The sequence below is a fragment of the Nerophis lumbriciformis genome, linkage group LG13 (genome assembly GCF_033978685.3).
Source record: "Nerophis lumbriciformis linkage group LG13, RoL_Nlum_v2.1, whole genome shotgun sequence".
NCBI lineage: Eukaryota > Metazoa > Chordata > Actinopteri > Syngnathiformes > Syngnathidae > Nerophis > Nerophis lumbriciformis.
In genome coordinates, this window is record NC_084560.2 from 34,827,924 (window position 1) to 34,855,894 (window position 27,971).

General features: G+C 39.4%; 1 protein-coding gene across 2 annotated transcripts in view; it reads right to left on the reverse strand.

The window, feature by feature from the left end:
• The window catches only part of fer1l6 (fer-1 like family member 6), a 75,211-nt gene that overhangs the window by 5,480 nt on the left and 41,760 nt on the right, over positions 1–27,971 (reverse strand). For both annotated transcript variants that reach the window (XM_072914516.1, XM_072914517.1), the window contains 16 exons: positions 23,925–24,023; positions 10,008–10,194; positions 9,816–9,943; positions 9,624–9,743; positions 8,450–8,495; positions 5,561–5,605; positions 3,471–3,574; positions 2,648–2,776; positions 2,438–2,572; positions 2,244–2,371; positions 1,998–2,168; positions 1,778–1,932; positions 1,568–1,713; positions 1,391–1,479; positions 1,226–1,324; positions 1,031–1,151 (listed from right to left, as the gene is read on the reverse strand). In XM_072914516.1, the coding sequence (XP_072770617.1) occupies positions 1,031–1,151; positions 1,226–1,324; positions 1,391–1,479; positions 1,568–1,713; positions 1,778–1,932; positions 1,998–2,168; positions 2,244–2,371; positions 2,438–2,572; positions 2,648–2,776; positions 3,471–3,574; positions 5,561–5,605; positions 8,450–8,495; positions 9,624–9,743; positions 9,816–9,943; positions 10,008–10,194; positions 23,925–24,023 (1,902 nt within the window). The remainder of the gene's footprint in view (positions 1–1,030; positions 1,152–1,225; positions 1,325–1,390; positions 1,480–1,567; positions 1,714–1,777; positions 1,933–1,997; positions 2,169–2,243; positions 2,372–2,437; positions 2,573–2,647; positions 2,777–3,470; positions 3,575–5,560; positions 5,606–8,449; positions 8,496–9,623; positions 9,744–9,815; positions 9,944–10,007; positions 10,195–23,924; positions 24,024–27,971) is intronic.

Genomic DNA, 27,971 nt, shown 5'->3' on the forward strand with positions numbered 1-27,971 from the left:
GTGGTTAAGAGGGGAGGAGTATATTGACAGCTAGTCACCAAGTCAAGTATTTCATACATATATATAATATATATATATATATATATATATATATATATATATATACACACAGATATCTACATCCTGAAAATATGCAAACAAAACTGTTTAGATAATTGATACTTCAAACTTGCATAAATAAATATTAAGGAATATAACATAACTTGGCTTCTGAGAGTTTCAAAATGTAATGAATAAAATGCTAAAGTTGTTGATAAACAAGCAATTATTTTAATAATTAAATATGGTCATTTTAAATGAATTATTATGATAATTTAAAATCAATTATTTGAAATATGTTTATTTTAATGTATAATTCTATGGCTAATTTAAAATCAATTATTTGAAATATGTTTATTTTAATGTATAATTCTATGGCTGGATGTAATAAGGAGTCACGAAAAAATACAAATAAAAATACAATTAAGTTTGATGTTTTTAGCAAAATATAGTAAACTTTTTTTTTTTTTAAAATTAATAAATATATTTATTTTTAGGTAAAATAAACATAATAATACAATTTATCTCTAGTCTGGATGATTTAGTTCTTGTCACCCCGTTGTCCTCCCGTCATGAAAAAAGGCTGTCCTCACTCAGGTCCGCATGGAGCTGGAGGGGGCATGGCTTCCAGCTACGGCTGAAAATCGGGAGATTTTCGGGAGAATATTTGTCCCGGGAGTTTTTTGGGAGAGGCGCTGAATTTCGGGAGTCTCCCGGAAAATTCAGGAGGGTTGGCAAGTATGCCCCACATAGCTATGCTAACCTAGAATGATGGGAAAATGTAATGTTAACATGAAGCTCACATAGCTGTGCTAGTGTTGCTAACCTAGAAAGATGCTAGAATGTAATGTTAGCATCCAGCCCACATAGCCCACTCCCTAATGTTATGTTGTTGTATATGATGCAGTATTTTGGAACCCTCTCAGACAAAAACGATATAACTTTTAAGAGTAGTCTGGGTGAGTCTGCCTAAACCTTCAGCTATGATCACCTTCTCAGCAGGCAGGTAGCTGAAAGGAAAAACGAAGCGCCAGTTGAAGTTCCCTTCCCCCGTCAGTGAGTTGTAGTGGACGTCTGTTTCCTGGCGGTCATCCTCCAAACCCTTGAGCCATCTGTGAACAAGGAGGAGTCCAAGCAAGTCTAGTATTGTGGCAACGCTATCGGTCACCTTGCAAACTGCCATTACCCCTTGATATAAATATCACTGGACTTCTGACCAGTCAGGAAGTTGCTGTCCTCCAGGATGACGTCCTCTGTGTTCCAGATGACGACGCGAAGCTCGTAGCTGCATACAATTACCAGCGTTCAGTATGAGGTTGCATGATGTGGTTCTACAAGGTGCTCGCCTCACCCTTTGGGCTTGCGAGGTGAAATATCCACTGCTGGTCCAGGATGAGGCAGATCCATGGGGAACATGTCAACCCACATCTGGACCTGACCCTATTCCCTCGTGCACAAACAACCACGAGTTAAAAGACCAGCAACTAAGACTCCATGTAAAGCATCTCATGAGACTCTTCGGTCCTACCTGGTCCATCCCCGGCCGAGCCTTGTTAAACAAAGTTCGGGTCTCGATGTGTTCTGGCACCAGCTTGCACCCCACAGCTGGAATCTCGCCCCAACGATGGAGGATCTTTAAGGACAAGTGCTCATAGGATTCTGTGGGTTCCTCATCTAGGACAGTTTTCATAAGTCAGGAACATTGTCGAGGTATCATTATTCGTGCTGTGTACTGTACCTTCTTGCATGAAGAGCGTCTTTCCAGCAAAGACTTTGTTGGCCACAGTGATGCGTCCCGGACTGAAATGAGGACCGTCCAGACCACGTTCTCTGCACAGCTTGGACAGCAGCTCTGACGGCTTCAGGCAGTCTCTCCAGGCATTATAACCTTCACTGGGGGACACGTGCTGCAGGTGAAGACGTGGTTCTATACGTTGGAGCTGCTAGCTGAAACTCACAGGCTATACTCGGTAGGGAGTCCGCAGGTGGCCCGGTGTCGGCTGAAGAAGCGGTCCTCCAAGTCGATCCGTGTCTCTCCTATCAGATCATCCCCTCCCACCATGTCGTAGTCATATATGAGCACTGAGAGCAGAGAATCTTTGGGGAACGTCGCCTGCATCTCAAACGACCTGTTGGAAAGAAGGAACGAATTGAAGGAGTAGCTATTTGATCGCTGGAGACTTCTACGAGACAAAGGTTTCAACCTTCCAAAGACAGGGTTGAGCTGTTTTGGGATGTAGTTGTCTCTGTCTTTAATTTCGTTCTTGCCCAGTTGAACCACAACGTACGGGTCTGCCTTTCCATCCGGGTCTGCAGGGTGCAGGTTAGACGCCTTCAGGAGAACAAAAAAACATCAGCAGTACTTAAAATGCATTGTTGATTTTTCAAGCCAACTCACAGAGACGATGTAAACCCGAATCAGGACTTGAACTGGGTTGTTGGCCGGGATCCCTCTGTTGACCCTGAGCTGTCCGTCGTCCTCGTCCCAGTCTCCGTCTTCGTCCCCAGGCAGCTTATACAGGCAGAAACGACCCTGCAGACAGAGAACTTGTGTTGCGGCAAAGGACAAAGTCCACGTCGGGGACGTTCATTTGTTGAAAATCCTCACCTTAAACTTGCCGACGAACCTCTCCTCTGTCGAGCCCTCTTCCTCGTTAGCCTTCCCTCGGAACAGGTCGTACGTGTTTACCCAGTCGTTAAAAGGTCCGAACTCGGCCTCCAGCTCCTTGCTATACAGCTGCAGAGTCCCAAGTCCGTTAGAAGAGACTATTTTCTTTCTGTGACTTGTACAGTAGTACCTCAACTTATGGGTATTTTGAGATACAAGCTGTCTCTCGGCTGTTTGCATTACTTTAAGTTACGAGCATAAATGTGAGTTACGAGCCTACTTGCCGCTAGCTGGTGTAACGAATGCCAGAGTGAACCCCGTAAAATCTGACCAAAAACATCCGGTCTGACTTGTTTGCATTGGTTTATAGCTAGAAAAGGACATGACTTGGTTTTCCAAAGTCAGCTACGTCCTCCAGTGGCACTGCCCAGGCTTGCTCCTCCACCAATGGCTTTACTTTCTGCCCACTTCCTGGAGCTGCTCCGCAATGCGGTGTCCAGGTAGTCGGTCTCTCCAAACCGGTGGTGTCCTCCTCTCCGGTCCTGCTGCTGCCAAACCTAGCGTGAGAGTAACAATCCCAGCACATCGCCTGAAGAACAGCTACTCTTCTCCACCGCTATTCAGATTCTGGAAGATAGCATGCTATCTCAGCCTTATCGACCAGTCGGTAACTGATTGGTTCATTGTCCACTGTGCTGTTTGGGATTGCATTGATTTCAATTAATTTCAATGGGTTGGGCTGATTTGAGATACAAGTGTTTTGGTCAAAGAACCGATAAAACTTGCACGTTGAGGTACTATTGTAGTTTGTTGACGAGTATACCTGTAGCATGGCAAGTTTGGTGGGCAGACTCAAACTCAGGTTTTGGTCCGGTGTTCCTTTTCCCTTCTGTTTCTTCTTCTTGTCCACATCCGAGGAGCTACTCACTGATGGAACAACAACAGTTTGAGTTCTGAGAAAATGATTGATAAAACTGCAGCTAGGAGTAGAAAAAAAAACTAGCTTCAAGGTATTAGCTGCCATAGAACAGAAACACTGTGTGCTGCTAGCAGCGAGAAAGATCAACCACTCAGAACTAAGATGCTAGGGAAGCGCGAATAAACACGGAGCAGAAACGGACAAAGAAACAAATCACAATGAATGGTAGGTCGGTTCTCCCGATAAGACCAAAGCCATTTGCATCTGCCTCCGTGAGCCGAGTCATCGCCGGAGTAACTCTTGTCCAAAAAGTCCCATTTTTTATTGTCGATTATAGTAGTTTTTCTTTTTCGTGAGCCTGTGTCAGAAGTGGTAAGCATGTGTTAGAGAGTTGCCGTTGGTTCTTTCTTTGTTTTTCTTTTCGAAATGCTGCTTATGGCACAGGGGTGCGACCAGATACTTCCTTTGGACCGCTGATCTCTTCAGCAACAATGTGTGCTTGTGAAGTTTTTGCATATTCCAAATTAAATTGATTGAGTCTGTGGTGTGTAAGAAAACGTGTGTGTACATTTTGTGTTGAGCTATTTAAAAAAGCATAGTTTAATAAACATTTGAACAAATTGTGCAGACCCATGTTGATGGTATTAAAAACTTGAAAATGATCTGCCGAAGCCACACTTTATTAAATCTTTTAAAAATGATGTCAAAATGCGATTAATAGCAGTTATTGATGAGTTAACTACAGATGATAGGATAAATCGCAATTAAAAATGTTAATCGTTGCACAGCCCTATTTAATACATGGCATTTTAATTTAAGGATTTTGTGACATGTAAGTTGAACTGAATTGTAATTTAAATACTTCAATCATGTAAATAAAATGTTAAGTAATTAACTAGAATTTGCGATATCGGGATAAATCGTGCGTGAATGCTCTATGTGCGCAAGCCGCGGAAACACCCTAGCGGCCGACATGCGCAAGTCGAACTGAAATCCAAAAGTACAGGTACCAAGTTCTATGACTCCGAGGCATAAACATGCAAAATTAGCTAAAAAAATGTAGCATGCTAATAGTCAGCGAGCGTCATGTACCAAGTTATACGAGTCTGAGGTGTACGGCGGTAAGATTGGCTAAAACGTTAGCATGTTAATGTGAGCATACTTAACTCTTTTGTTCTTATAGTGTGGCGTGTTGTAAAATTTGCGAAAGAAGTTAGCATGCTAATGTTAGCATACTTAACTCAAGTACTTAGTTCTTATACTCTGGCGTATATGGTGGTAAAATTAGCAAAAGAAGTCAGCATGCTGATGTTAGCATGTGTTTAGTACTAAGTCAAATGACTCGGGTTGCAAAAATAGCAAAGAAAAGTTAACATGTTAGCATGCTAACATTGACTATTTGAACGTGTTGATACTTGATACTTTTCAGCACTCACAATTAAGAAATATGACATAAAACCCATATTACATACATTTTGTCATAATTATCACAGCAAAACCAAAAGAATTACAGAACACAGCAAATGTGCAACAAAACATGCTCGTGTAAGCTGGGCCACTTGTTTTTTTGGCTCAGCGCTTTTATTGTGAAGGCCGGGAAGTGTGTTGTTTGATTTTTGGGCTCTTGACGGCTGTCATTAGGAACGGTGGACTTCCTTTCTTCCCATGAAGCTGTACAAGCACATGAGCATCTTACAAGCTCTTCAGTCACACTTGTTGCTCACAGTTAGGTTTGATGATGCAACCTCCTCGTCTTAACCCTGATTGGTGCATAATGAGGAAGTGATGTGTGGATCGCTGTACAAACATGTCAATGCTGTCATTGAGTACCAAAAAGAGGAAGAGAGAGCTGCATTTTTTTTTTTGACTACGGTGTATGTCGGCATCGATGCTGTTAAGGATCCGAGTTTCAGTACTTATCTCTTGTCAGAGAGAGTAAGTTGTTGAGTATGGCACATTTTTGCTCTACGTTTATCTTCCGTTCCACATCTTACCTAAAGAGTCTATTCCATCGCTGAGCAAGCTGTGGTACGGCAAAGCTGTAACACACGACAATGTGTGCGTTACCAGTTTGATAGGATCTATCTGAACAACAACTCACGTTGTGACTATCAAACCGGCCCTAAAACAGAACCCTGTGGCACGTGGGAGAACATTCTTCACATTTTGAAATGTTACAGTCAAGACAGTTTGTGACTTATGTGTTGGCTGCTGAGTTTTATACAAAACATTTTGAATTTTTTTTTTATTCATGTGGAATGATTTTTATACTTTTTTGTAATTAAATGTGAATAATAAATACATAATACATAAAAATCCAGCACATCACCCCTGTTCTGCAGCAACTCCACTGGCTACCCATCAAACATCGTATCCACTTTAAAATAATTCTTCTCACTTTTAAAGCCATCCATAACCTCTCTCCGTCATATCTCTCTGACCTGATCCATGTCGCCACGCCCTCATGTTCCCTAAGATCTTCTTCATCCATCTCATTGTCCCCTTATTTAAACTGTCCACCATGGGTGTCCGAGCTTTCAGCCGCTCTGCCCCACATCTTTGGAACTCTTTACCACCAGACCTTCGTAACTTAGACTCAATATCCCTCTTCAAATCAAGACTAAAAACACACCTATTCCTGACTGCTTATTCATTGTAATCATCTTTTTTTCTCTATCTTTGTTGTTGTTGTTGTTTTTATCCAATTTGATTTTATTGTTTTGCTTTTGTACGGTGTCCTTGAGTGCCCAGAAAGGCGCCTTATAAGTAAAATGTATTATTATTATTATTATAAAAATAATGATAAATACACAATAAATTAATAAATAATTAAGAACATACATTTGCATAACTTCCTGACAACTTCGACCGGTAAATCGAACATTTTCAAAAATTTGTATTCATGTGAAACGATTTGTATACTTTTTTGGAATGAAATATTTAATGATGAAATTAAATAAGTAATAAATAATTATAATAAATGTAAATACTACGTAATAAAACAATAATTAATGCTAAATACACAAGAAATAAATAAATAATAATTAGGAACATACATTTGCAAACACTTTTTCTTATGACTGGAATGATTTGTATACTTATTTGTAATTAAATGTGAATAATAAATACATAATAAAATGTTTAAAAATTATGATGAATACACAATAAATAAAGACATTAATAAATAATTAAGGAAATATATTTGCATACCTTCCTGACACAACTCCAACCGGGAAATCGAAAATGTTTATGTGAAATTATTTGTATACTTTTTTGGAATACATATTAATAATAAATAGAAATACTACATAAATAATACATAAACAATACACAATGTTAAATACACAATAAATTAATAAATAATTAATAACATACCTTGCATACCTTCCTGACACAACTATATTTTTTGGAATTAAATATATAATAATAATGAAATAAAATAATTAAGAAATAATAATACATATAAATACTACATGATACATAATAAACAATAAATAATGAATGTTAAATACACAATAAATAAATAAATTAATACATAATTAAGAACATTTACAAATCTTTCCGACACAATTCCGACCAATCGAAAGTTTTCAACTTTTTTTTTATTCTTGTGGAATGATTTTTATACTTTTTTGTAAATAAATGTGAATAATAAATAAATAATACAGGATAAAAAATTATGATAAATACACAATAAATAAATAAGAACATACATTTGCAAACCTTACTGACACAACTCAGAAGTTTTAAATTTGAGAAACGATTTTTATACTTTTTTGGAATTAAATATATGATCATAAAAAATAAATAAAAATAATAAATACATAAACAAATAATTAATAATAAATAATTAGGAACATACATTTGCAAACCTTAATGACACAACTTTGACCGAGAATCGAAAATATTTATACTTTTTTCAAATGATATAACAATAAATACAATCTAAACAAACAAATAATTATTGGACATTAAATAATGATGAATACATACATAATTACAAACATACATTTGCAAACCTTCCTGACACAAGTCTGACCGAGAATCCAAAACGTTAAACCTTTTTTATTCATGTGAAACGATTTCTATACTCTTTTGTAATTAAATATGTGATAATAATAAATGAATAACAAAAATAAATACATGAACAATAAATAATGATAAATACACAATAAATAAATAATTAGGAAGTACATTTGCAAACCTTCCTGACACAATTTTGACCGGAGAATCGAAAATTTTAAACTTTTTTTTATTCCTGTGAAACGTTTTTTATACTTTTTTGGAATTAAATATGTGATAATAATAAATACTAATAAGTAATAAATAAAAATGATAAATAATTAGGAACATACATTTGCAAACCTTCCTGACACAACTCCGACTGGGGAATTGAACATTTTTAACTTTTTTTTATTCCTGTGAAACGATTTTTTATACGTTTTTTGGAATTAATTATTTAATAATAGTAAATAAATTCTAAACAAAAATAAAATACTGATAACTAAAATACATAATGCATAATGAACAAATAATTAAAAACATAAATTTGCAAACCTTCCTGACAACTTCGACCAGGAAATTGAACCTTCCAGGACTGCCTTACAAGACCAGCACTAATGCTGTGCTCCACAGTGGACAATGTAGAACAATGTCATTATATACTTATCAGTGACAGAGCAGGAAGGAGCTAGAAACATGTTTCAAATGACGATCCTGTCATTTATTCATTGACATTTTACTTTTTAACACAAAACAGGCCCACCAACAGAACGCGCGGCCCTACGCACCATCTACGCATAGGGAGGGGCGGCCATGTTTGCTGCTAATCAGAATTATGATGCAGCTACGTTGCTGTGAGCAGGAATTGTCCAGGTTCTTACCTTTTTCGAAGACTTGGGGAAGCAGAGAGCCTTCAGTCTGTTTGGTCTGGAACAAAAACAGTTTATTGCAGGTATTTAAAAAATAAATAAATAAATGAATCATGCAGAGGCCATTTTGGAAGTATTTGCCTACAAAACCAGTACAATATATATATATATATATATATATATATATACACATTTTTTTTTTCAGTTAACTAGAAAATACAATTTAAGTAGAAATTTCGTAGGACTGCTCAACAGCCAAGGCCGAACTGAAATGCTAACAGTTAGCACACCGGCCAGATAGCGTCAAGTAACAATAAATATGAGCAAAATGAACTAAACAAATCTAGCATGTTTACAGATAGCATTAGTGAAATACAAAAATATGTGTCAGAAAAATTGTATGTAAATTATCAAAAAAACTTTCCGTTCTGAGTTCCCAATGAACAGACAAGAGACTGTCTTTGTTGCACCAAGCAAAGGCTTGGAAAATTCCATTGTGTATGATGGGAGGAGACGGGAGGGGGTTATCTATTGTCATCGAAGACCTGCTCAAGCTGAATCCAGGACTAGCCCGAGCCCGAGGCATCTTTTTCTTTTGTTTTCAATGTGACCAAAAACAAGAGCTGTTTACATACCCTCCATTCCTTTGGAAGCAGATGATGTTGTGTAAACAGGGAGTGTCCAAATAAAGGAGGAGACGTAAACCTTTTTTCATCAGAGCATGGTGGAAGACTGTACAGAGAGTACAGTCGCCGCGTTTCTCCTCAATATTGAGTCCAAATTGAATTCTGTCTCTGTTTGATTCTTTGCTTCTTGTCTTGTTTAATAGATGTCATCAGTGTTTGAACCTGACAATATGTCACTGAGGTTTGTACCTGTTGGATTAGCTGAAAAAGCTAGTATGCTATAAAGTGCTACCTGTAACATGTGTCAAGTACCAAAATATAATACTCTGAGGTGTGGTCCTGAAAAATGTGTTTGAATGCTAGCACGCTACCATTACCATGCAGCAAGTACCAAAATATGACTGAAGTGTACACTTATAAAACTAGTGGGAAAAAAAGCTAGCATACTAACGCTAGCATAAGTAACAAAATATGAGGTGTACACCTGCAAAAATGCTACGATTAAAATGCTAATGCCAACGATTGTGGCCGTTAAATTTGCACCCCGAATTCAGGGCTACCTGCTTCTCCACCGACGCGTAATATTTGGACCACCAGTCAATGACGCACTCCGCCGACTCATCAGCGATGGTCCGCCTCCGCCGCTTGGTGGAACGACGGCTGCTCCGAGTGCGCCTCTCCTGACGTGTCACACCCGCAGCATGGCATGTGAGCTGGATTGTGGCAGGTGGAGAACTTTATGAAAGGTTCACCTTCTTCCTTTCGGGGTCCGTCTTCGTGGTAGGGCTCTGGTGGGGAGGAGGAGGGGCATCTTCCTCCACGGTGATGAGGACATCTGGACGAGTTGACGCCGCGGCGGAAGATGTCTCTTCAGCGGCTCCTAGACCAGAGACAATGTCACGGCGAAGACAAAACCACAAAACAGATGTGGTTCTGTGTCGTACCCGTAGCGTGTCCTGGTTCTGGCGGCTCCGTGCGTGTCTGTCGGGCGGCAGGCGGGGGGGTGACGTATTTGAAAGTCATCAGGTTGTTGATGACGTGGTTGCCAACCAGCGTGCTGCGGCCGAACGCCCGCCAGTCAACAACAGTGATGCTGAGCGGGGGGTGGAGGTGCTCGTTCTCCGGTAACTCCTAGAGGAGACGAAAAGTAACTGATTGTCCAATAACAAGTTTTTATTAGAAATGTCCGATAATATCGGCAGGCCGATATTATCGGACGTTAAATGCGTTAAAATGTAATATCGGAAATTATCGGTATCGTTTTTTTTATTATCGGTATTGTTTTTTTTGTTTTTTTATTTTTATTTTTTTATTATTAAATCAACATAAAAAACACAAGATACACTTACAATTAGTGCACCAACCCAAAAAACCTCCCTCCACTCATTCACACAAAAGAGTTGTTTCTTTCTGTTATTATTATTCTGGTTCCTACATTATATATCAATATATATCAATACAGTCTGCAAGGGATACAGTCCGTAAGCACACATGATTGTGCGTGCTGCTGGTCCACTAATAGTACTAACCTTTAACAGTTAATTTTACTCATTTTCATTAATTACTAGTTTCTATGTAACTGTTTTTATATTGTTTTACTTTCTTTTTTATTCAAGAAAATGTTTTTAATTTATTTATCTTATTTTATAAATTTTTTCAAAAAAGTACCTTATCTTCACCATACCTGGTTGCCCAAATTAGGCATAATAATGTGTTAATTCCACGACTGCATATATCGGTTGATATCGGTATCGGTTGATATCGGTATCGGTTGATATCAGTATCGGCAATTAAAGAGTTGGACAATATCGGAATATCGGATATCGTCAAAAAGCCATTATCGGACATCCCTAGTTGTTATTGTATTTTATTTTTTTAGTTCCGTGTAGTTTTCTCCTTGTATGTTCAAGCAGGTCTTTGTGGCTGTTTGGGGCCACAACCACTAGGCGGGCCACATGATCATAGTTAGGGCTTTTGTAAAGATTTGAAGATTCTTTTATTGAAATCTGTCAGAATTTAGGTCTTCATAAAACGTAAGATAAAATCAGTTTTGCTGACAAAGTTCAATATTAAGGTATAATTAGGTATGTGTAACGCAGAGCTGGGTGATACGGCTGAAAACTATCGTGATGTAGTGCACTGCACAAACTAAAATCTAAGTAAGATTAAATATCTCAAATAAGGGTGATATTTGCTTATTTTCTGTCTGATAAGATAATTCTTCTCACTAAGCAGATTTTATGTAAGAGTGTTTTACTTGTTTAAAGGATTTTGGTCCTAAATGATCTCAGTAAGATATTACAGCTTGTTGCTGAGATTTGATGACCTATAGAGTAAAACATGCTTGAAACTAGAATATCAACTGTTGCAAAGCTGTGTCATCAACACTCACAAGTATAAAACTACTTTTTTAAAGTACCGTATTTTCCGCACTATAAGGCGCACCTAAAAACCTCAAATTTTCTCAAAAGCTGACAGTGAGCCTTATAATCCGGTGCGCCTTATATATGGACCAATATTGAGCCACAACAAACCTGAACTTCATTTTCATAAATTTTAAGTCTCGCAACTACGGTAAACAGCCGCCAACTTCATTTTCCCCCGTAGAAGTAGAAGTTCTTCTTCTACGGTAAGCAGACGGCGGGTTTATTTCCCCCCGTAGAAGAAGAAGCGCTTCTAACCCCAAAATGGCTCCTATTAAGAGACACGCTTACGACGCAGAGTTAAACTTAAGACGATCAGTCACGCAGTAGAACACGGGAAAAGAGCAGCAGCGAGAGAATTTAACATAAACAAATCAATGGTGTTTAATTCGGACACTGAAGAAGAAGAATTCGAGGGATTCTTGGATGAGGAATAACTTCATAAAGTGAGCTTTACATGTTTATTTTGTGTGTTGTGTTGTGTGACATTAACGTTTCAGCAGAGGTGGGTAGAGTAGCCAGAAATTGTACTCAAGTAAGAGTACTGTTACCTTAGAGATTTTTTACTCAAGTAAAAGTAAGGAGTAGTCACCCAAATATTTACTTGAGTAAAAGTAAAAAGTATGTTGTGAAAAAACTACTCAAGTACTGAGTAACTGATGAGTAACATACACACTCATATCATATATATATATATATATATATATATATATATATATATATATATATATATATACTGTATATATATATATATATATATATATATATATATATATGTCTTAATAAGGTTATCCAAAAAATAGTGCTCGATACCGTAGTAGAGCGCAATATATGTATGTGTGGGAAAAAAAAATCACAAGACTATTTCATCTCTACAGACCTGTTTCATGAGGGGGGGTTCCCTCAATCATCAGGAGATTTTAATGGGAGCATTCACATACCATGGATTATATAGGGCACAGAGTGGGTGGGTACAGGCTGGTGTAGGGGCGTGGTGATTGGCTCATGTGTTACCTAGGAGGTGTTTCCGTCTGTGGCGGCATGCTGTTACAATTTCGCTGCGCTTGTTGAGGGATGACAGGTCTGGACGGTAAATAATAAACAGTTTCTCTTTCAAGCATAGGTTGCATCTTTTATTACCACTATTGTAAGGTGTGCTGGATGCAAGAATTTGCCATGTTATTGAATATTCAACATTATTGTCTTTGAGGTCCCAAATGTGTTTGCTGAGTTCTGTGGTATTCCGCAGGTTTTGGTTCCTGAAAGAAGCCTTGTGATTGTTCCATCTGGTTTTGAACTCTCCCTCAGTTAATCCTACATATGTGTCGGATGTGTTAATGTCCTTGCGTGATACCTTAGATTGGTAGACAACTGATGTTTGTAAGCACCCCCCGTTGAGAGGGCAATCAGGTTTCTTTCGACAGTTGCAACCTTTGTTGGTTTTGGAGTCGCTCTGTCCGGGGGCCGACGGCTCATTTGCAATTGTTTTGTTGTGGTTTGAGATGATTTGTCGTATATTGTTCATACAGCTGTAGCTCAATTTAATGTTGTTCTTGTTGAATACTTTTCTTAGGGTGTTGTCTTTGGGAAAGTGTTTGTCAATCAGATTGAGGAATTTGTGTCCAATGTTAGTTGAGACGTTTTTGCTGTATGGGGGGTTGTACCAGATGATGTCGTTTCGTTTTCTGTTCTTTTTCGGTTGGTTTCCTGGCGTGGGTTCATAGGTGAGGGTGAAATTGTATCCGCTTTCATCAAGGGCTTTTTGGTACGGGGGGGTTGCTTGGTCAAATTCAGCTTTGCTAGATGACAGCATCGATAGCCTTTTATTAATTCCGGTAGGTATTCTTTTCGTGGTGGTGGGTGGGTGGTTGCTGTCATGGTGCACGTATTGGAGTGTTGTGTTGGGTTTCGTGAATGGTTGGTAGCTGTTATTTCTCAGGTTGAAAGTGACGTCAAGGAAGTTGACGGTTTGCTTGTTGGCTTCAATCGTGATCCGTAGGCCGTTCTCTTTGAAAATTTGGCATATGCGCTTCTTGGTATTCTCGCTGCTCCTTGGCGAGGCGCGGCACACTGCCAGTCCGTCATCACGGTAAATACCAAGGTTCAGATTGAGGCTGGCGAGCTGGAAGAGGAGGAAACTCCCAACGAGTTCACACGTTTCTGCTCCGTCAAAACTTCCCATAGTGACGTCAAATGTTGCATCCATCCATCACGCAAGACCTACTGACTCAAGCACTAGACTTCGCCTCAGACTACGACTCAATCACAGGCAACGAAAGAAACATCATCATCCACGCAAAAAACTCCATTCTCATCCACAACAGTACACCATGGCAAAAAAAGAACAATGCAACATTTGACGTCACTATGGGAAGTTTTGACGGAGCAGAAACGTGTGAACTCGTTGGGAGTTTCCTCCTCTCCCAGCTCGCCAGCCTCAATCTGAACCTTGGTATTTACCGTGATGACGGACTGGCAGTGTGTCGCGCCTCGCCAAGGAGCAGCGAGAATACCAAGAAGAGCATATGCCAAATTTTCAAAGAGAACGGCCTACGGATCACGATTGAAGCCAACAAGCAAACCGTCAACTTCCTTGACATCACTTTCAACCTGAGAAATAACAGCTACCAACCATTCACGAAACCCAACACAACACTCCAATACGTGCACCATGACAGCAACCACCCACCCACCACCACGAAAAGAATACCTACCGGAATTAATAAAAGGCTATCGATGCTGTCATCTAGCAAAGCTGAATTTGACCAAGCAACCCCCCCGTACCAAAAAGCCCTTGATGAAAGCGGATACAATTTCACCCTCACCTATGAACCCACGCCAGGAAACCAACCGAAAAAGAACAGAAAACGAAACGACATCATCTGGTACAACCCCCCCATACAGCAAAAACGTCTCAACTAACATTGGACACAAATTCCTCAATCTGATTGACAAACACTTTCCCAAAGACAACACCCTAAGAAAAGTATTCAACAAGAACAACATTAAATTGAGCTACAGCTGTATGAACAATATACGACAAATCATCTCAAACCACAACAAAACAATTGCAAATGAGCCCCCGGCCCCCGGACAGAGCGACTCCAAAACCAACAAAGGTTGCAACTGTCGAAAGAAACCTGATTGCCCTGCAACGGGGGGTGCTTACAAACATCAGTTGTCTACCAATCTAAGGTAACACGCAAGGACATTAACACATCCGACACATATGTAGGATTAACTGAGGGAGAGTTCAAAACCAGATGGAACAATCACAAGGCTTCTTTCAGGAACCAAAACCTGCGGAATACCACAGAACTCAGCAAACACATTTGGGACCTCAAAGACAATAATGTTGAATATTCAATAACATGGCAAATTCTTGCATCCAGCACACCTTACAATAGTGGTAATAAAAGATGCAACCTATGCTTGAAAGAGAAACTGTTTATTATTTACCGTCCAGACCTGTCATCCCTCAACAAGCGCAGCGAAATTGTAACAGCATGCCGCCACAGACGGAAACACCTCCTAGGTAACACATGAGCCAATCACCACGCCCCTACACCAGCCTGTACCCACCCACTCTGTGCCCTATATAATCCATGGTATGTGAATGCTCCCATTAAAATCTCCTGATGATTGAGGGAACCCCCCCTCATGAAACAGGCCTGTAGAGATGAAATAGTCTTGTGATTTTTTTCCCCACACATACATTATATATATATATATATATATATATATATATATATATATATATATATATATATATATACATAGATACATATACATTGATATATACAGTATATCATTTATATGTATTTATTTTGCTGTTTTTGTTTACATGTTAAAGGTGTTTTAATGAATATACATGCATGTTTAACACATATAGATTCCTTTCTTTCATGAAGACTAGAATATAAGTTGGTGTATTACCTGATTTTGATGACTTGCGTTGATTGTAATCAGACAGTAGTGATGATAAGGTCCACGTTTTCAAATGGAGGAGAAGAAAAGTTCTTCCTTTCTGTCTAATACCACATGAAAGTTTCCAGCTTCCATATTCGTTTTATATACTTTACAAGAAAAAAGTAAGGAGTAGTCACCCAAATATTTACTTGAGTAAAAGTAAAAAGTATGTTGTGAAAAAACTACTCAAGTACTGAGTAACTGATGAGTAACATACACACTCATATCATATATATATATATATATATATATATATATATATATATATATATATATATATACTGTATATATATATATATATATATATATATATATATATATGTCTTAATAAGGTTATCCAAAAAATAGTGCTCGATACCGTAGTAGAGCGCAATATATGTATGTGTGGGAAAAAAAAATCACAAGACTATTTCATCTCTACAGACCTGTTTCATGAGGGGGGGTTCCCTCAATCATCAGGAGATTTTAATGGGAGCATTCACATACCATGGATTATATAGGGCACAGAGTGGGTGGGTACAGGCTGGTGTAGGGGCGTGGTGATTGGCTCATGTGTTACCTAGGAGGTGTTTCCGTCTGTGGCGGCATGCTGTTACAATTTCGCTGCGCTTGTTGAGGGATGACAGGTCTGGACGGTAAATAATAAACAGTTTCTCTTTCAAGCATAGGTTGCATCTTTTATTACCACTATTGTAAGGTGTGCTGGATGCAAGAATTTGCCATGTTATTGAATATTCAACATTATTGTCTTTGAGGTCCCAAATGTGTTTGCTGAGTTCTGTGGTATTCCGCAGGTTTTGGTTCCTGAAAGAAGCCTTGTGATTGTTCCATCTGGTTTTGAACTCTCCCTCAGTTAATCCTACATATGTGTCGGATGTGTTAATGTCCTTGCGTGATACCTTAGATTGGTAGACAACTGATGTTTGTAAGCACCCCCCGTTGAGAGGGCAATCAGGTTTCTTTCGACAGTTGCAACCTTTGTTGGTTTTGGAGTCGCTCTGTCCGGGGGCCGACGGCTCATTTGCAATTGTTTTGTTGTGGTTTGAGATGATTTGTCGTATATTGTTCATACAGCTGTAGCTCAATTTAATGTTGTTCTTGTTGAATACTTTTCTTAGGGTGTTGTCTTTGGGAAAGTGTTTGTCAATCAGATTGAGGAATTTGTGTCCAATGTTAGTTGAGACGTTTTTGCTGTATGGGGGGTTGTACCAGATGATGTCGTTTCGTTTTCTGTTCTTTTTCGGTTGGTTTCCTGGCGTGGGTTCATAGGTGAGGGTGAAATTGTATCCGCTTTCATCAAGGGCTTTTTGGTACGGGGGGGTTGCTTGGTCAAATTCAGCTTTGCTAGATGACAGCATCGATAGCCTTTTATTAATTCCGGTAGGTATTCTTTTCGTGGTGGTGGGTGGGTGGTTGCTGTCATGGTGCACGTATTGGAGTGTTGTGTTGGGTTTCGTGAATGGTTGGTAGCTGTTATTTCTCAGGTTGAAAGTGACGTCAAGGAAGTTGACGGTTTGCTTGTTGGCTTCAATCGTGATCCGTAGGCCGTTCTCTTTGAAAATTTGGCATATGCGCTTCTTGGTATTCTCGCTGCTCCTTGGCGAGGCGCGGCACACTGCCAGTCCGTCATCACGGTAAATACCAAGGTTCAGATTGAGGCTGGCGAGCTGGAAGAGGAGGAAACTCCCAACGAGTTCACACGTTTCTGCTCCGTCAAAACTTCCCATAGTGACGTCAAATGTTGCATCCATCCATCACGCAAGACCTACTGACTCAAGCACTAGACTTCGCCTCAGACTACGACTCAATCACAGGCAACGAAAGAAACATCATCATCCACGCAAAAAACTCCATTCTCATCCACAACAGTACACCATGGCAAAAAAAGAACAATGCAACATTTGACGTCACTATGGGAAGTTTTGACGGAGCAGAAACGTGTGAACTCGTTGGGAGTTTCCTCCTCTCCCAGCTCGCCAGCCTCAATCTGAACCTTGGTATTTACCGTGATGACGGACTGGCAGTGTGTCGCGCCTCGCCAAGGAGCAGCGAGAATACCAAGAAGAGCATATGCCAAATTTTCAAAGAGAACGGCCTACGGATCACGATTGAAGCCAACAAGCAAACCGTCAACTTCCTTGACATCACTTTCAACCTGAGAAATAACAGCTACCAACCATTCACGAAACCCAACACAACACTCCAATACGTGCACCATGACAGCAACCACCCACCCACCACCACGAAAAGAATACCTACCGGAATTAATAAAAGGCTATCGATGCTGTCATCTAGCAAAGCTGAATTTGACCAAGCAACCCCCCCGTACCAAAAAGCCCTTGATGAAAGCGGATACAATTTCACCCTCACCTATGAACCCACGCCAGGAAACCAACCGAAAAAGAACAGAAAACGAAACGACATCATCTGGTACAACCCCCCCATACAGCAAAAACGTCTCAACTAACATTGGACACAAATTCCTCAATCTGATTGACAAACACTTTCCCAAAGACAACACCCTAAGAAAAGTATTCAACAAGAACAACATTAAATTGAGCTACAGCTGTATGAACAATATACGACAAATCATCTCAAACCACAACAAAACAATTGCAAATGAGCCCCCGGCCCCCGGACAGAGCGACTCCAAAACCAACAAAGGTTGCAACTGTCGAAAGAAACCTGATTGCCCTGCAACGGGGGGTGCTTACAAACATCAGTTGTCTACCAATCTAAGGTAACACGCAAGGACATTAACACATCCGACACATATGTAGGATTAACTGAGGGAGAGTTCAAAACCAGATGGAACAATCACAAGGCTTCTTTCAGGAACCAAAACCTGCGGAATACCACAGAACTCAGCAAACACATTTGGGACCTCAAAGACAATAATGTTGAATATTCAATAACATGGCAAATTCTTGCATCCAGCACACCTTACAATAGTGGTAATAAAAGATGCAACCTATGCTTGAAAGAGAAACTGTTTATTATTTACCGTCCAGACCTGTCATCCCTCAACAAGCGCAGCGAAATTGTAACAGCATGCCGCCACAGACGGAAACACCTCCTAGGTAACACATGAGCCAATCACCACGCCCCTACACCAGCCTGTACCCACCCACTCTGTGCCCTATATAATCCATGGTATGTGAATGCTCCCATTAAAATCTCCTGATGATTGAGGGAACCCCCCCTCATGAAACAGGCCTGTAGAGATGAAATAGTCTTGTGATTTTTTTCCCCACACATACATTATATATATATATATATATATATATATATATATATATATATATATATATATATATACATAGATACATATACATTGATATATACAGTATATCATTTATATGTATTTATTTTGCTGTTTTTGTTTACATGTTAAAGGTGTTTTAATGAATATACATGCATGTTTAACACATATAGATTCCTTTCTTTCATGAAGACTAGAATATAAGTTGGTGTATTACCTGATTTTGATGACTTGCGTTGATTGTAATCAGACAGTAGTGATGATAAGGTCCACGTTTTCAAATGGAGGAGAAGAAAAGTTCTTCCTTTCTGTCTAATACCACATGAAAGTTTCCAGCTTCCATATTCGTTTTATATACTTTACAAGAAATATATTGGCGTCAAATTCCGTAGCTTGCTAGCTTGTTTGCGCTGGCTTTCGGAGACTCTTATTTTGAAAGCGCAGGCGCGATGGAGCGGCACTTTTATTGTGAAGACAGGAACTGTGCAGTCAGTCTTTAGGCTTTTGACAGGATGTACGGTTGAAATAAAAAAGTATCTTTTTTCCTTCACACTTTTGATTGATTGATTGGAACTTTTATTATTAGATTGCACAGTACAGTACATATTCCGTACAATTGACCACTAAATGGTAACACACCAATAAGTTTTTCAACTTGTTTAAGTCAGGTCATGTGACCACCTGGCTCTGTTTGATTGGTCCAACGTCACCAGTGACTGCATCTGATTGGTGGAACGAAGTGAAACGTCACCAGTAAGGCAGGCATTTTGAAGGTCTGTCTGACAGACCAAAACAAACAAAGCGTGCATTAACCGATCGATAAAAATTAGTAGCGAGTAGCGAGCTGAATGTAGATAAAAGTAGCGGAGTAAAAGTAGCGTTCCTTCTCTATAAATATACTTAAGTAAAAGTATGTTGTATTAAAACTACTCTTAGAAGTACAATTTATCCCAAAAGTTACTCAAGTAGATGTAACGGAGTAAATGTAGCGCGTTACTACCCACCTCTGCGTTTCAGCAACGTTGAGTTATTGATATATTGTTATTGCTCTGCACTATTTGGAGTGTTACTATATTGTGATTGCACTAACGTTTGATTTACCGTAACAGTATCACTGTTTTTTACGTGTTTATTGAATCGAGGAAAAGTTCCCCTCCACTATGTGATATAAATGTTGCACTACATGTTATACCTTGCTGTTGTTAAAAGATAAACAAAACACCACGTCACTGACTTTACCTCGGGGAGTTGTCAGAACGCTGGTTTGTAATCTATTAATAAAGTTTGACTGACCTATCTGACTGTTTTGTTGACATTCCCTTTAGCGCAGCTCCATCTAATGGAAGCATAGGTGCGCCTTATAATCCGGTGCACCTTATAGCATACCTCCGATTTTCGGTTAAGAGGGGAGGAGTATATTTACAGCTAGAATTCACCAAGTCAAGTATTTCATAAATATATATATAAAATATATATATATATATATATATATATATATATATTTATATATATATATATATATATACATAAGAGAAATACTTGAATTTCAGTGTTCATTTATTTACACATATACACACACATCACACTCATCTACTCATTGTTGAGTTAAGGGTTGAATTGTCCATCCTTGTTCAACTCTCTGTCATTTCTTTTCTAACCATGCTGAACACCCTCTCTGATGATGCATTCTGCTTCGTCTCCTTGTTGTGTGCGGAGTTGTGCATTCTCTAAAAGCCCTAGATGTTATTGTCACATATGCATGTACAGTAGATGGCAGTATTGTCCTGTTTAAGAGTGTCACAACATTGCTGTTTACGGCAGACGAACTGCTTTACGGTAGACGAAAACGTGACTGCTGTTGTTGTGTGTTGTTACGCTGGGAGGACGTTAATGAAACTGCCTAACAATAAACCCACATAAGAAACCAAGAACACGCCCTCGATCATTCTACAGTTATAACGTGATTGGGCTGGCACGCAGTTTATATTGTGGGAAAGCGGACGTGAAAACAGGCTGTCGACACGTCACTCAGGTCCGCATGGAGCTGGAGGGGGCGTGGCCTCCAGCTCCGCCTGAATTTCGGGAGATTTTCGGGAGAAAATTTGTTCCGGGAGGTTTTCGGGAGAGGCGCTGAATTTCGTGAGTCTCCCGGAAAATCCGGGAGGGTTGGCAAGTATGCCTTATAGTGCGGAAAATACGGTAATCATTTCTTATTTCAAGCATGAAAAAAAAATCATGACTTTGACACAATTGTGTCTCATATTAAAACTGATGACAGCCAAATGGACTTTGCTGTTTTATTTTCAATGAAACAATAGAACATACATACTCATAAAGTAGTACAGTTATTAGTGAGAATATACTTATTTTAAGGTATTTTTGGGTTCATTGAGGTTAGCTAATTTTACTTGTTTTGGAAAGTCTAGACAAGCCAAATCTTGTTCTATTGGCAGATAATTTTGCTTAGTTCAAATAAAATACCCCTAATTTTTGTATTTTTGTTTCTTGTTTTTGAACACTGACTTTTTGCAGTGTGAGTGACAGATATAAGTTAGAACTAGAGATGTTGATAAATGCTTTAAAATGTAATATCGGGAATTATCGGTATCGGTTTCAAAAAGTAAAATTGATGACTTTTTAAAACGCCGCTGTACATATGCGGTAAAACACGGACGGAGAGCATACTTGCCAACCCTCCTGATTTTCCCGGGAGACTCACGAATTTCAGTGCCGCTCCCGAAAATTTTCCGGGGCAACCATTCTCCCGATTTCCACTCAGACAACAATATTGGGGCGTGCCTTAAAGGCACTGCCTTTAGCGTCCTCTACAACCTGTCGTCATGTCCGCTTTTCCTCCATACAAACAGCGTGCCAGCCCAGTCACATAATATATGCGGCTTTTACACACACATAAGTGAATGCAAGGCATACTTGATCAACAGCCATACAGGTCACATTGAGGGTGGCTGTATAAACAACTTTAACACTTTTACAAATATGCGCCACACTGTGAACCCACACCAAACAAGAATGACAAACACATTTCGGGAGAACATCCGCACCGTAACACAACATAAACACAACAAAACAAATACCCAGAACCCCTTGCAGCACTAACTCTTCCGGGACGCTACAATACACACCCCCGCTACCACCCCCCAGCCCCCCCGAATTCGGAGGTCTCAAGGTTGGCAAGTATGCTCTAGTATACTCTGGATTGAAAAGCTGTGTGCCTTCATTGTTTTTGTAGCTGTTGTTTTGAGGCATGTTTTAAAAAAATAAAAAATAATGCACTTTGTGAAAGTCAAAGTATAGTATTTCCTATAGTTGTAGTGGGTATCAGGATTATCTCAGGGAGAGCATGTCCCAAATTCCAAGCTGTTTTGAGGCATGTTAAAAAAAATAATGCACTTTGTGACTTCAATAATAAATATGGCAGTGCCATGTTGGCACTTTTTTCCATAACTGGAGTTGAAGTTGTTCTCTTATTTTGGAAAACCTTGTTTTTGATTGATTGATTGAAACTTGTATTAGTACAGAACAGTACATATTCCGTACAATTGACCACTAAATGGTAACACCCCAATAAGTTGTTCAACTTGTTTAAGTCGGGGTCCACGTTAATCAATTCATGGTAAAGTTACATTGTTTAATGCATCCAGCATGGCATTACAACAAAATTAGGCACAATAATGTGTTAATTCCACCACTGTATATATCGGTTGATATCGGAATCGGTAATTTAAAGTTGGACAATATCGGAATATCGGATCTCGGTAAAAAAGTCATTACCGGACATCTCTACTTAAGATAAAATCAGTTTTGCTGTCAAAGTTCAATATTAAGGTATGATTAGGTATGTGTAACGCAAGGTTGGGTGATACGGCTGAAAACTATCGTGATATAGTGAGTTACAGATATAAGTTAGAACTTTACGCTACTTTCTATTAGAATTGGCAACGACGGAGGATTAACGCCCCCACAACAAGAAAATGGAGAAAAATAAGGAGCTTGTCTACTACGACGTGGACTACACTGGCGGACGCTCGCAAAATTTTCGAGACTTGCAGATCCCAAATACACAGCAGCAGGTACCAGAAAGTAAGAAAAGTTGGTTTTGCGTGGCGCAGTGGAAGAGTGGCCGTGCGCGACCCGAGGGTCCCTGGTTCAATCCCCACCTAGTACCAACCTCGTCATGTCCGTTGTGTCCTGAGCAAGACACTTCACCCTTGCTCCTGATGGGTGCTGGTTAGCGCCTTGCATGGCAGCTCCCTCCATCAGTGTGTGAATGTGTGTGTGAATGGGTAAATGTGGAAGTATTGTCAAAGCGCTTTGAGTACCTTGAAGGTAGAAAAGCGCTATACAAGTACAACCCATTTAATAGGTAAAAAAAAAAAAAAAGGCAGATAATATGTCTGCTAATAGGTCCCATTTTGTGGTCCTTTTACACGCACCATAATAACACCATATGTTGAAGCACAGTACATCTGACTATGGTAGCCGTAATGCTCAGACAATACATCAAGCGGTGCGGTGGTATCTTACCAAAGTCGTACTAAATCATTTGGACAGATTTCCGAGCGCCGTGTGTAATGTCTAATCTAAATTCTCAATGAAGCATTAGTTTTGGTGTTGCTTGCTAACCTGTACTTGCTAGCGTCATTTATTGAACAGACGTCAACCTGCAATGTACATGTATCTCCTATGTGCGACTGCCATCCACTGGCCACACTTATCATTACACCATGTACCACATTGCTTCAAGGGTCGGTATGCACGACCAGAATTAATCCGTACATTAGGTGCACTGGGTTAAAAGGTGCACCGCAGATTTTTGAGAAAGTAAAAGGATTTTAAGTTAGCCTTATAGTCCGAAGAATACGGTACATCTATTTGTGGCAGCATCGGATAAAGTTAATGTTAATTTTCACTTTTGCATCTCATAGCACATACAGTAACTGGTGCGTTCAAGGACCCCTGAGTTACTTTAGAACTTTCAAAGACTATTTTAAGTTTATATTTTGGTAAGAAGCCCAGCTGATAAATGTGTTGGTGTATATTCTGTTTTGGGCGGTTTTAAAAACAACAATGTACACCGAACCGAACCGAACCCAAAGCTGATCCGAACCATGGGTTTTGTGAGAACCGTTGCACCCATAGTATACACAGACAGTACATATAGTATATCAAAGTCAAAATGTACGTACCAGTTCAATTGTGTCAACCAGCGTGGTGAAGTTGGGGTTGGACTTGTACCGCTGGATGACGGAAGACCGCAGCGTTTTTCCGGCACATTCTATGAACACCTGCATGCAAAGGAATGTTATTTACCAATAGATAGATAGATAGATGGATAGTACTTTATTGATTCCTTCAGGAAAATTAAAATTCCAGCAGCAGTGTACAGAATTGAGATCGAATTTAAAAAGTAAAAAGTAAATAATGGGGGTATAAATGGAAACAAAATAGAAAAATATTACAATACAATAAAAAGCAACAATGAGAAGAAAAATATAACAGTAAAATAAGAATATAACAAGAGAAACTAGGCAGTAGTGACTATGTTATGAAAAAGCATTGCACTGTTATTGTCTCACAAATGAACACTTCTGGTCAATAATAATTGTTCATTTAGAGCAGTTTGTCTCAAATGGTAGGGCGGGCCCCCCTCGGTGGGGGCGCGGAGCATGCAGAGAGGGGGGGGGGTTGAGCCTGGTGAAGATGCTTTATCAGTATCATGCTTCAAACCCCGCTTTGCACTACAAAATCTGCTCGTTGGAGCTTGACTTCCTCATTTTTAATAAAAATCAGCACAAATTGTTTTATTTATTTTAGTTTAATAGGTTAAATGTTTTGTGCTCCTGAGTTAATGTTGCTGATCCATTTAAGTTTGTTATTATTTTTCTGGTTTATTTAATTAGACTTTTCAGTGTCAAATGGTTCAAGTTAGTTGAATCATCTTCATACTTTAATTAGGGGTTTTATTTTTATTTTAAATTTCCGGCAAATTGATGCACTTGAAGTCTTTTCTGTTACAGACTGAAACACGATGTTGATTAAAGCTGCGAGCAACGTTGAAGGGGCCCTTGCCCCCGCTGCGTGTGGTCACGTCCTTCCCGATGCCCTGAGCCGCCACCAAACATTTCGGGACCCCCAAACTATAAAGTTTTTGTTGTCATACATGATGTGCCTGCGAAATATGGGGACTTTTGGTTAAGGGCCTCAAAAAGACATCTAAACGTATAAAAAAAAATAACCCACAGCAATTTCATGAGGGGCCTTGCGGTTTTACTGCAAAAAAAATAAAAAATAAATAAAATAAATCCACTACAAACTTTTTAGCAATTTGTAGTAATTAAAATCAAAATCTGAACTTGTGAAACGGAGGTGTTTTGTGGCGAACCATCACATCAAAGTTTGGCGTCATCCCACGCCCACATCCTGTCATATGCTAAATAGTTTTTGCAATTTATCATCATCCATCTGTTTAGTATCCATCTCTGATCACCTAATGTGCAGAAATGAGTTGTATTGGTGATGGCGTGGGGCAGTTTTCGCCGTTAGGCTCTGCCGACTACCAGTAGGTATGAACAGGTATACCCATCGGGCACTTCAGGGTGTCATCATCATCATTTCTACTGAATAAGATCAAGATCTGAATTTGTGGAGCCGAGTTATCAAAGTTTCGTGTTTGTGGCGAATCATCGGAGCAATGTTTGGCGTCAAACCACGCATTTATGGCGCAGGAAAAATGTATTTGCAATTTATTAGCAAATATGTGTAGTTTCTGTCATTTTAACCACGACTCATTTGATCAAAGTCCCTAGGACGACTTTGTAAAAGTACGACCCCTTTTTTTTGCAGAAAAATGGCGAAAAACCATCGGAGCAATGTTTGGCACCATACCATGGCCACATTTTAAGGCGAAGGAATTTTTTTTTGGCAATTTATCATCTCTTATATGTGTAATATCTGCAATTTTAACCGCGACTCATTTGGTCAAAGTCCCTAGAACGAGTTCGTAAAAGTATGAACCGTTTTTTTCGCAGGAAAATGGCGAAAAACCATCGAAGCAAAGTTTGGTGCCATACTACACCCACATCTTAAGATGCAGAAAAAAATTGTTAGCAACTTATCCTCGCCTATATGTGTGGTATCTGCAATTTTAACCACGACTCATTTGGTCAAAGTCCCTTAGACGAGTTCATAAAAGTACGACCCCTTTTTTTCCGTAGAAAAATGGTAAAAAACCATCGTAGCAAAGTTTGGCGCCATACCACGCCAACATTTTAAAGCGCAAGAAATTGTGTTTGCAATCGCCTATATGCGTAGTATCTGTAATTTTAACCTTGACTCATTTTGTCAAAATCCCTAGGACGAGTTCGTGAAAGTATGACCCCTTTTTCTCGCCGAAAAATGGCGAAAAACCATCGGAGCAAAGTTTGGCACCATACCACACCCAAATCTTAAGGCGCAGGAAAAATTTGTTTGGAAATTATCATCTCCTGTATGTGTAGTATCTGTAATTTTAACCATTTGATCAAAGTCCCTAGGACGACTTCGTAAAAGTACGACCCATTTTTTTTTCCAGAAAAATGGCGAAAAACCTTCGGAGCAATGTTTGGCACCATACCATGGCCACATTTAAGGCGAAGGAATTTTTTGTAATTTATCATCTCTTATATGTGTAATATCTGCAATTTTAACCGCGGCTCATTTGGTCAAAGTCCCTAGGACGAGTTTGTAAAAGTACGAACCCTTTCTTTGGCAGAAAAATGGCGAAAAACCATCGGAGCAAAGTTTGGCGCCATACTACGCCCACATCTTAAGACGCAGAATAAAATTGTGAGCAACTTATCCTCGCCTATATGTGTAGTATCTGTAATTTTAACCACGACTCATTTGGTCAAAGTCCCTTGGACGAGTTTATAAAAGTACGACCCCTTTTTTTCCGCAGAAAAATGATAAAAAACCATCGGAGCAAAGTTTGGCGCCATACCACGCCAACATTTTAAAAGCGCAAGAAAATTGTGTTAGCAATCGCCTATATGCGTAGTATCTGTAATTGAAACCTTGACTCATTTTGTCAAAATCCCTAGGACGAGTTTGTGAAAGTATGACCCCTTTTTTTCCACAGAAAAATGGCGAAAAACCATCGGAGCAATGTTTGGCACCATACCACATCCAAATCTTAAGGCGCAGGAAAAATTTGTTTGGAATTTATCTTCTCCTGTATGTGTAGTATCTGTAATTTTAACCATTTGATCAAAGTCCCTAGGACGAGTTCGTAAAAGTACGAACCATTTTCTTTGCAGAAAAATGGCGAAAAACCATCGGAGCATTGTTTGGCACCATACCATGGCCACATTTTAAGGCGAAGGAATTTTTTTTGGCAATTTATCATTGCCTATATGTGTAATATCTGCAATTTTAACCGCGACTCATTTGGTCAAAGTCCTTAGGACGAGTTCGTAAAAATACGAACCCTTTTTTTGGCAGAAAAATGGCGAAAAACCATCGGAGCAAAGTTTGGCGCCATACTACGCCCACATCTTAAGACGCAGAATAAAATTGTTAGCAACTTATGCTTGCCTATATGTGTAGTATCTGCAATCTTAACCACGACACATTTGGTCAAAGTCCCTTGAACGAGTTCATAAAAGTACGACCCCTTTTTTTCCCGCAGAAAAATGGTAATAATAATAATAATAATACATTTTATTTATAAGGCGCCTTTCTGGGCACTCAGGGACACCGTACAAAATCACAACAATAAAATCAAATTGGATAAAAAAACAACAACAACAAAGAGAAAAGAAAAGATGATTACAATGAACAAGCAGTCAGGAATAGGTGTGTTTTGAGTCTTGATTTGAAGAGGGATATTGAATCTAAGTTGCGAAGGTCTGGCGGTAAAGAGTTCCAAAGATGTGGGGCAGAGCGGCTGAAAGCTCGGGCCCCCATGGTGGACAGTTTAAATAAAGGGACAGTGAGATGGATGGATGAAGAGGATCTTAGGGAACGTGAGGGCGTGGCGACATGGATCAGGTCAGAGAGATATGAAGTAAAAAACCATCGGAGCAAAGTTTGGCGCCATACCACGCCCACATTTTAAAGCGCAAGAATGTGTTAGCAATCGCCTATATGCGTAGTATCTGTAATTTTAACCTTGACTCATTTTGTCAAAATCCCTAGGACGAGTTCGTGAAAGTATGACCCCTTTTTTTCACCGAAAAATGGCGAAAAACCATCGG